General features: G+C 48.3%; 3 protein-coding genes across 8 annotated transcripts in view; 2 read left to right on the top strand and 1 right to left on the bottom strand.

Annotated features, from left to right (window-relative positions):
- The first annotated feature begins 449 nt into the window (after positions 1-449).
- On the top strand, positions 450-5,216 carry prr5b (proline rich 5b (renal)). Of its 2 annotated transcripts, none has more exons than XM_086103936.1 (10): positions 450-590; positions 1,031-1,113; positions 2,318-2,491; positions 2,833-2,913; positions 3,194-3,300; positions 3,592-3,683; positions 3,847-3,987; positions 4,242-4,386; positions 4,466-4,684; positions 4,751-5,216. In XM_086103936.1, exons 2-10 carry the CDS (start codon positions 1,088-1,090, stop codon positions 4,972-4,974), a joined length of 1,209 nt encoding a protein of 402 aa, XP_085960062.1. In that variant the 5' UTR covers positions 450-590; positions 1,031-1,087; the 3' UTR covers positions 4,975-5,216. The 2 variants fall into 2 exon arrangements, with proteins under 2 accessions (XP_085960062.1, XP_085960061.1); XM_086103935.1 differs by having other exon boundaries at positions 4,445-4,684.
- Positions 5,217-5,324: 108 nt separating this feature from the next.
- napepld (N-acyl phosphatidylethanolamine phospholipase D) lies at positions 5,325-8,543 on the bottom strand. 5 transcript variants are annotated; one of them, XM_086103931.1, is made up of 10 exons: positions 8,442-8,543; positions 7,504-7,579; positions 7,321-7,440; positions 7,107-7,247; positions 6,810-7,034; positions 6,565-6,668; positions 6,207-6,372; positions 5,989-6,137; positions 5,803-5,917; positions 5,325-5,730 (listed from the first exon to the last, which is right to left on the bottom strand). In XM_086103931.1, exons 2-10 carry the CDS (start codon positions 7,561-7,563, stop codon positions 5,614-5,616), a joined length of 1,197 nt encoding a protein of 398 aa, XP_085960057.1. In that variant the 5' UTR covers positions 7,564-7,579; positions 8,442-8,543; the 3' UTR covers positions 5,325-5,613. The 5 variants fall into 5 exon arrangements, with proteins under 5 accessions (XP_085960057.1, XP_085960058.1, XP_085960055.1 ...); XM_086103932.1 differs by having other exon boundaries at positions 8,301-8,449; XM_086103929.1 differs by having other exon boundaries at positions 7,321-7,579.
- A 258-nt stretch (positions 8,544-8,801) lies between these two features.
- cacna2d4a (calcium channel, voltage-dependent, alpha 2/delta subunit 4a) overlaps positions 8,802-9,189 on the top strand; it is a 28,578-nt gene continuing 28,190 nt past the window's right edge. The window contains exon 1 of the mRNA XM_086103927.1: positions 8,802-9,024. The gene's annotated coding sequence lies outside the window, so the exon portion shown is untranslated. The remainder of the gene's footprint in view (positions 9,025-9,189) is intronic.

Here is a 9,189-nt window from a genome sequence, read left to right as displayed (position 1 = left end):
TTGACGTGAGGATTCAGCGGTTTTTCGCGAGGCCGTGGAGTGGACAAGGCAACTGGTGAGTGTCCTTCACTCACCCGCATGCCATCAAGTCACATTTTTGTTTTGTGTACATTTGCTGTGTTTATCTTGAGCTCCGGTCTTTTACACCTACTTAGGCACATCCAGGCCATATCATGAGGGAAACCGCTGCAACCGTACGGGTGCGGTTGTTTTATGGTTATGTGCACTTTCGACACTCACATTTAGCCTTGAACGGTAGACTTTGCTACTATTAAGCAGTCACTTATAAAATTGCCTACATTTCACCCATATCCTCTGCTTCATGACATTATATACCTATTTCATTATTTTAAACACCTTTGAACACGCGATTCCAGCGAAGCCACGCCTACGAAGCGTTTCCACGGTAACCCCCCTCTCTTCCGGGTTCCGCTCACCCGCCCCTCCCTCTTCGTGTCACGCACGCGCACGCAATGACGGGCGTACTTTTTGATGGAAGGAAAAGCTCGTCGCGTAACTGGTAACTTTATCACCAATTAAACGTGATTTGTGGATTAAAAAAACAACAAGAGGCGAAGACTTATGGAAAAGTAAGTGGGTCGACGAGAATGTGTTGAGAGAATGTTCAAGCTCGTGGAATTTCATTGAATTCTACGTGCAGGTGATGTTCAGAATTAAATTTTATGCAGTTTTTTTTTTTACCACAATACGTTTCCACATTATTATTTTTAGTTATTAAAGTGGGGGGAAATGCTACCAAGATGCCTTTGTTAGTTTATTTGGTCATGTGAAGTGTATTTTTTAAACCGAAGTTGTTTTGTTTTAAACTGATTATGTGATATTTTGGAAGAATGTACGTTTTGGTTTTGCTGAGGGGGAAAAATGAGCAAAAAAATCTAATGTGTGAATGATTAGTGTGCGTATAATAATGGCTTCATTTCATAAACATAAAAGTAAGTTTCTGACCCAGTTTACTGCGATGCAGTACATGTTAGCGGTTAGCTCACATACTTTGTATTCGTGTGTTCAGATGCTGACTGGTCGGCCACGGTGCTTTTGTCTTCCCTGAGGCGCTGCAGACTCGAACATGGAACGGGAGGGCTCGTTTCGGAGGTAAGAACTATGTTGGCATTGTTTTCACACAGGTACGCACGTGCTTGACTTTACCGTCCTGGGCAACCTCACTGTGTCGCACTCAACCATGATCTAGTATAAATAAATATTGATGCAGATTTACAGACACGCAAACTTCACCAAGCATTCCAATTTGTGCAGGTGCGCCATTGTTTCGAGTTAAAGGGGTCAAAAACAAATGAAATTGTCACGCTCGACTCCAGGAGGACCACATGCTTCGCTGCGTCCTTGTTTGTACACACGCATTTCTCAGTGACCTCATCGGGTGCTTTCATTCATGAAAAAAAATACCCATCATCCTCCTTTGTTTACTAATTAGACCCTAACAAATTCCCTCAAACGAAACAGGTTCCAACTTTTAAGTTTGGGCTAACACCGCAAGTGTCGTTTCTCGGCATCGGTAGAGCGATGAGCAATCCGTTTGTTGTGATCCGACACAGCTTGCTTCGCTATGCAGAGCAGCAAAAAAAAAAAGGGCATTTGTGTTACTTTGAAATTCTTCCCTGCATCTTGACTGCACTTGATCCTCAAAGGCTTCCTTTGTCGGGCCCGGCACAAAAAGCTCACATGGCCGCTGACCGCCACCGCCTGTTAAAGGGAAAATGGCGAGGCGGGGAGGAGAGAGAGGTTCCTCCCTCTACCGCACACAATAATAAACGCACGTAAAGACCATTTAAAGTGATTTTTTATATTATATATATTGTGCATGTTTGAAGATAATTGCTTTTTTAGGGGGGGCGGGGCTTACAAGGGGATGACGCACCACGACCCCGGCATGATTTGCCCCTCCCATGTTCTAAAAGAACATGAGCGCCAACATGCACATCCCAAAAATACTTCTTCCCCTTCAGGTAGTCCACTTGCGCGGCTGATTTAGAGTGCCACGTTGTCTGGCGTGAGTGCACACACCTGACAAAAAGACGGAAGAGTGAGAAGAGGGGATTTATTTTTATTAATTTTTTTTTGTCTGACATGACAATCGGCATTGGATGTTGGTCTGTGATTTGAGGTGCCCTGGCTACTTTAGAGCGCCTTGTTGTTGCGCTGTGGGTGCATGGGGAGAAAGCAGAAGAGTTAAGGCAAAAACAAAAACGAAAAAAAAAACGTTTTTTTTAAGCTTCATTTTATATCCTTGGCCGTACCGATCATCTATTTGTCTTTTTCATCCTTTCTGGATTTCGAGGAGTCTCCACAACCGGTTGAAGCTGGCCAGCGGCTCGTCCTCCAGCTTGACAGACCTCTCGCAGGCCAAGACGGCGTCAGGAGGAGGCGCGGAGAAGGTGGCGCTGGTGGACGACGGTACCAGGGACAAGGGGACCCAGCAGAGGAGAGCGGGGGCCAACGCCACTTGGAACAGGTCGCGAGTGCCACTCCGTCTTTTCAACCGGATCTCTTTTCAGACTCTTGCCTCGCTCGCCCGGAGCGCGTCGCTTCGGAAAAAAGCCGTTTTTTTGTGCCGCCGTTTGTACGCGACGTGAAAAGAAACGCCACTGAACCAAAGCATCACCGCACTCATCCTCTCTCCCTCCCCCTCTGGCTCTTTTCATCACTCCATCTCTTTTCTTCTGCGCTCTTTTATTATCAATCCGGCATGTACGACTTAAGATAGGCGAGCCTGATTTAGCAACACAACTACAAAGCCACAACCCCCCCCCCCCCCAAAAAACGCTCATTTGTTTTTTTATTTTCTCTCTTCAGCATCCACAACGCAGTCATCTCGGTGTTCCAGAAGAAGGATTTAGGAGAAAATGAGCTTTTCACTCTGAACGAAGGTGTCAGGTGTGCTGCCTTTTTTTTGTGTGTGCATGTACACGTGCATGTGTGTGTGTGTGTGTGTGTGTGTGTATTCACATTTTCACACCAGAACGGTGTTGTCAATGATGAGCACTCAGTCGTTGCTGCGGCTTTTGAGCTCGTCATTTCCTGAATCTGCTGCTGTTCAAACAGTGCTGCCTGCTCAGCACTGATTACTACACACACAAGTGAAAATGCCCGTATTATTGTGTGTGTGTGTGTGTGTGTGTGTGTGTGTGTGTGTGTGTCCGTACACTTTTTACAGGCAGCTGCTGAAGACCGAGCTGGGCTCCTTCTTCACAGAGTACCTCCAAAATCAGCTGCTCACGAAAGGCATGGTGATACTGCGCGACAAGATTCGCTTTTATGAAGGTAAAACATTACCCCAACAAGCACCCAGAAACTCGCATACTCCGGTTTTCGATTAACTCGCTTTATTGCCTCACGTCACAAACCGCCGCCGAGCAGTCCGACTTTTATCTCGGCGCGATGGGGCGAATGTAATAATTGACTCAACTCCTTTGATGTCGAGTTAACGATTGCGCCGCGATAAGATGGGTGCGCGGTTGCCTCTGTTGTGGCAAACGCGGCGAGCTTTTCGAAGCGTGTTGAAAGGAAGGAAGCCACACGTTTTCGGTGACGATGTTTTGTCGGTCGTGACAGGCCAGAAGCTGTTGGATTCACTGGCTGACACCTGGGACTTTTTCTTCTGCGATGTTCTGTCCATGCTGCAGGCCATCTTCTGTCCAGTGCAGGTCAGACACCGCAACCCCAGCGCCGGCACGTTTTCCAAAGTTTTGACTCCTGCAACTGATTTGATGAAAAGATTTACCGTCGTTATTGATATCACCAAAAAAATAAAAAATAAAAAAACTGTCATTTTGAACAGGGGGTGTGTTGACTTTTTATACACGTTAGGGAAAGGAGCCGTCGGTGCGTCAGCTTGCGTTGCTGCACTTCCGGAATATCATCGCCCTCAACCTGAAGCTGGACGAAGCTCTGTCGCGGCCCCGCGCTCGGGTGCCGCCCTCCATCATACAGATGCTGCTCATTCTTCAGGTCAACACACACACGCACACACACGGTCGACAAACACAATCTGTGGCGTAAGAGCGGTCTCACAGGAAGTCATCTCGGCGTCTTCCCATGACCTCTGAGGCAGCTTGAGCAAACGGAAGCGTACTTTAGTTGCGGCTGAACCATCAGCATCATCGAATTCAAAAATCGACCTCAAAATAGTCGGATGGGAAAACGAGCTTGAAAACAAAAACAAAAAAACCCCCTAATTGTTAACATTTTTTTGTTTTCTGCAGGGTGTCCACGAGTCCAAAGGTGTCACAAATGACTACTTGCGTCTGGAGGGTCTCATCCAAAAGGTGGTCTCTCCTTACCTGGGGACCCAAGGGTTATATTCCCGAGACGGTTCCTCCAGTCAGCACTGTTCCTCCTGTGTGTTAGGTGTGTGGTTGACAAAAAGAACGCCTTAAAAAAACTTTTTTTTTTAATCTCCATAAAGTTGTTTCCCCATTTTCCTTAGCGGAGGATCGTCTGCAACGCTCCGGGCCGTCCAAATCAGTCAAGAACCCAGTGGTACGTTCCAAGAGCTACAACGTTCCCATATTGAGCCCCGTGGTGGAGCACGAGACGGATTCGTCCGCGGGAGGCGGCGTCGGCATCCGGCGCCACTCTGTGTCGGAGATGACGTCCTGCGTGGAGGACGGCGCCGTTGTGGGAGAGTCCAGCGCTGACCACTCGGGTTAGGATGACACATGTTGCGATTTTGGGGTGAAACTTATCGGGACTAATCCAGTCCTTTCGACAGGTACCTCAAGCCAGAACCCCAAGATCCCGAGATCTCTGGTGTCTGACACCCCTAGAATTCTGGCCCGAGACATCAGCACCAATCCCAGCCCGTCGTCCAGTCCGGATATGAGCCTGGATCACGGCTCCGCCCCCGACGGCATTTTTCTGGACTTCTCGCAAGCTCATTCTGGAGGTGCAACATGCAGCTGCAGCAGACAGAACGTGGCCCGACAGGTGACTTGAGGACATCTTTTATTTTTGTTTTTTAAAGATGATTTGGAAGGAAGATTGAAGTTGTGGTCGACATTATCTTTATGGAACTATTTTCGGAATCATGGCTCAACCTCACTGACAGTCATGTTAATTTAAGCCAACCTGAATGAAGCCAATCAACTTGCATTTTGGATTACTTGCCGATTGATGGGCATAAAGTGGAGGTCAAGCCTGGGCTCCTTTTGTCTAATTAAAGTAATCAGTATTGATTATCTTGTGGTGAAGATGTTCCCTCCCCCCCCATGTCAAAAGCTGCACTGCACTGCCACCCAGTGGCCATTTCTATACCCGCCCATTCATACAACTGACGGAACCAGAGAACCAATTCAAGTCGTTTAATTTGACATCCACCTCGAAATTGTTGACCCCAAAGCATGAAAAATGACATTCAAACCTAAATACAATCACGTAAGCGCGCCGTTGCGCAATTCCGAAAATAATTTGCAAAAAGCGGGAGCGATGAAAACATTCGAAACTGAAGCCAGCTCAGCTTCTGCTTTTAGCTTTCAACTTGTCATGTCCACAACAACAGTAGATATTATTATTTTTTTTTTACATACAGCAAGATGTTTTTGCTAATGTTGCTGCCACTAAATGCCGAGTCAGGGATCAGCGGGGGGACGTCAGGAGACGAGACTCCCCGTGCCGCAGGGTGAAGAAGGATTCCAGTTTCAGGCCTTTTCGTTCCAGCGCTTCCTGGAGACGGCGCGGCGGCTCCAGATAGTGCTGAGTGGACAAAAGCGCCTTCACAACAGGTTCGGTTTGAAACTCGCCGCCTCTCCCGACGTTTTAGATTACCTCATAGGCCAGAGCAAAAGTTCCCCAGTGGATAGCCAACGAGTGTTTGGCCTCAAGGTCCATGTGGATCTGAACCGCCTCCTCCGGGTCCACGTGCTGCCCTTTCATCACGTCCCTGCAAAGGCGCGAGCGGATTTGAAGTCAAGCGCGAAGATTCTGCCGGAGCGAGTGGAGAGAGGCGATCACCTCGGCAGGTACGCCCCGATGGGGATCGCCGCCAGGTCAAAGGGCCCGAAACGTCGCCCGATCTCCCCGAAGACCGAGCAGTAGCCGGTGTCACCGGCGAAGAAGAAGCGGTGATCCGGACCTAAAACGGTCCAGCTGGCCCATAACGACTGAAGATGGGACGACATTGGTTGACGTCAAACGAAAAGAAATGCAAGAAAAGAGGAGCTTAAAAGCACCTTGTTGTCGTCGGCCGCGCCGCGTTTGCTCCAGTGCTGGGACGGCGTGCACACGAAGGTGACTTCGTCGTGAGCCGGGACGCAGTTCTCCTCCCACCAGTCCAACTCTATCACGTTCTCGCAGCCCGCCTTGGCCAGCCAGTCCATCAAGCCCAGGGGCACAAACCTGCGGAGCACGGCCATGTTAAGTGTCTTTCGGTATCGGTAAATAATGACCGGAAACATTTATTGTTTTTAAGTTACATTATAGTATTATTATTATTGAGAAAAACATCTCTGATGTGTAATTACAGTGTAATTACATTTAAAAAATTTACTTGTAAGGGTAGGGAAAAAAAAGACAGCGCGCCACACCTACCAGCGTAACTCCGCCCCAAAGCGCACGTTGAGGCTGGCCACCGTCCCGGCATCGAGGTGATCGTAGTGGGAATGACTGATGACCACAGCGTCAATCCGAGGCAACTGCAGAACCAAGACCGGTTGAAAAGAAGCCCCCCCCCCCCCCAGATATGACACGCTGGTCACAAAGGCGCAAGGGATTGGGATTTTGGGGTAAACTTTCAAAATGGAGCACAACTGGAATTTTTTATTTTTATTTTTCACCTGTTGCACGCTACAAGGGGGCCCTCTGTAGCGTTTGGGGCCCAGGAACTGGAGCGGTGACGCCCTCTGGCTAAAAATGGGATCCGTCAGAATGTTCAACCCGTCAATTTCCACCAGAACTGAGGCGTGGCCAAGCCAGGTGACCCTGAGACCTGGACCGGAGGGGGACAGGTCCGGGTTCTGGACAAAGTACGGCTCCGCTACCGGTAACTCGTTGTCGAGGGCCTGGAAAGATGAATCTGACGTCAGGGGGGGGGGGGTTTCTCGAACAGGATGTGGTGAGCAGGGATCCCGTACCTCTTTACTCGTCGGGATGTTGCTGTGGTTCTTGTCCAGTAAAAAGAAGCGGAGCAGCGTGGAGTAGGAGGGGAACCGCCACGTGGGCCACGGGTTAGTAAAGCGGCCATGTTTGTCGCGGCACGACCTCGTCACCTCCTCCTAGCACAAAAAACAAAAAATTATTTGGGCATTCTTTGATTCGCCGGCTCGTCTTTTACACAACATTGATGACCTCCATGCGGTAGTCCAGCCGGAAGCTCTTGCGGGAGGAACGGGATGAGCTGCTCCTCCTCGAGGCTCCAGGATGAGGACCCGCCACTCTGCCCTCCGCCCCTCTCAGGTCGACACCATCCTGCCGACGGAAATGAACAACGGCATCCTCATGGCCGACGCCCGTTTCTTCGTTCGGTCTCACCTCCGCCGAGCCTTCTCGCTCCTCTGGGGCTCGTCTGTCTGAAGATGACGATTGTTCCATGGGTTCACCTCCACATCTGGCAAGGACACAAACTCGCTTTGAAACGATTTTTTTTTCTGAAACTTGAAAGTTTAAAAGTTTTCCATCATTGAGACTGCAGGGGAAAAGGTTGAGAACAGCAGCGCATTGTAACTGTGGAGTAGTTTGCATGCGAGCTATGATAACTTTAGAACGAACGAAAGTGAAAAGCTCAGCAGGATGTTATGGAAAGCAGGAAGAGCATGCCGACTCAGCGTAAATGTTTACTTCAAGGACAATCGGACGTAAAGATGTCTTAAGTGTTTTCCAACATTGACCGAGAGGATTGGTGGTCCGTTCAGTTTGATGCGGGGCATCCCTCATTTACTGCTGGTGCGTTCACTATCCAAGTGTATGTTTGCGCGTCACTCGCAGACAACAATGGAGGCCTGTGGTTGAGGAACCAAAACAAATGTGTATGGGGTCGGCTGCCATTCTGGCCCGAAGCAGCCACAACAAAAAGCAAACGCGCAGATTCGACACTCCGCAATGGACGAATCTGTTTAGGTTTATAAATAGATCACATGCGCTGTTATTCCTGTGCGACCGGTATCGGTGACCTTTATACATTGAAATGTATGAAATGCAAGGTTTCAAAATATGGAGGGCATTAGTACATATTGGCACAAAGCTTACAACACTCTCGAGTTCAGTAATGAGCTCAAGCAGCATTACTTTCCGGAATCACGACAGAGAAATGCAAGCGTCGTACATTTTACCTGAACTGTGAACGCAACAGCTAGCGAGTAAACATTAAGCTCGTCGTCCCACGACCGTGCGACTGCTAGCTTCGCCGCAGCTGTCAGCGCGTTTACACAACAAGACGCAAAAGATTAATGAGGTATATAGAGAGGAAATACCGTCTAAGATGTCGCGCAACCGTAAAATCTTGATTTGAGTCGAGTGGAAACGGAAGGTGAAAGGCATTGGTCGGTGGAGCGGATCGGTGACGCAACAGGCAACGTCACTTGCGTCACATGACCACTCTCTGCCAATCAGCATATTCATTGACCGAATTGAAGATTCAACATTGAACTATTTATATAAAATTTAATTTCGATCAAGATAACATGGCGTTATATGTATATATTATTGAATTAAATTACAGAAAGCTTTGCGTAAATCATGAATTTAAAATGCTCTATTTGGGGCAGGGGGATTATATCGCCGGTGTGGTTAATTATACAGTATTGCTAAAAATCTTATTTTTGTGTTTGAAAGAAGGAGGAAAGAGTTCATCTGCGCCGTGAGAGATTTGGGTCAGTGGGGGAGGAGGAATACACCACAGCTGTTCAACACGGCTGGTGTGTACATTTTCGCGTGAGAGTGCGCGCGGTCTTTTAAGTGTTATTAATCTAAACCCTCTGCACTTTCTGCAGCATTATTGCTTTGTGCTTGGCCGTGTATTCTTGTCGCGCCTTTGCCAACAGATGTTAGACGCATGTGCGTAATACTCGCCTCTTAAATGAATGAATTTTTTTAGCACTTTCCGTGGAAGTTGGGGCTTGGTTTGTTTAGATTTTGGATTGTTTGTGTTTGGATGATTTCGGATTCACACTGCAGTACCGGATGAGGTCACTAGGCGTCCCTGTCTGTTTAAATTCCACG

The sequence above is a fragment of the Hippocampus guttulatus genome, chromosome 22, assembly GCF_054856545.1.
Source record: "Hippocampus guttulatus isolate MCC_2025c chromosome 22, RoL_Hgut_1.0, whole genome shotgun sequence".
In the NCBI taxonomy this organism is placed as follows: domain Eukaryota; kingdom Metazoa; phylum Chordata; class Actinopteri; order Syngnathiformes; family Syngnathidae; genus Hippocampus; species Hippocampus guttulatus.
This window is presented reverse-complemented; position numbering and strand designations above follow the sequence as displayed.

Bases quoted from the DNA above. Each gene is read 5' to 3' on its own strand.
- prr5b (XM_086103935.1), top strand. From the start codon at position 1,088: ATGGAACGGGAGGGCTCGTTTCGGAG. The intron at 3,301-3,591 runs GTAAAACATTAC...CGGTCGTGACAG, and splicing joins CAAGATTCGCTTTTATGAAG to GCCAGAAGCTGTTGGATTCA. The intron at 3,988-4,241 runs GTCAACACACAC...TGTTTTCTGCAG, and splicing joins AGATGCTGCTCATTCTTCAG to GGTGTCCACGAGTCCAAAGG.
- napepld (XM_086103933.1), bottom strand. From the start codon at position 7,898: ATGCCCCGCATCAAACTGAACGGACCACCAATCCTCTCGGTCAATGTT. The intron at 7,248-7,320 runs GTCATCAATGTT...TTTTTGTGCTAG, and splicing joins GGCTGGACTACCGCATGGAG to GAGGAGGTGACGAGGTCGTG. The intron at 6,669-6,809 runs GTGAAAAATAAA...TTGGTTCTGCAG, and splicing joins CCCCTTGTAGCGTGCAACAG to TTGCCTCGGATTGACGCTGT.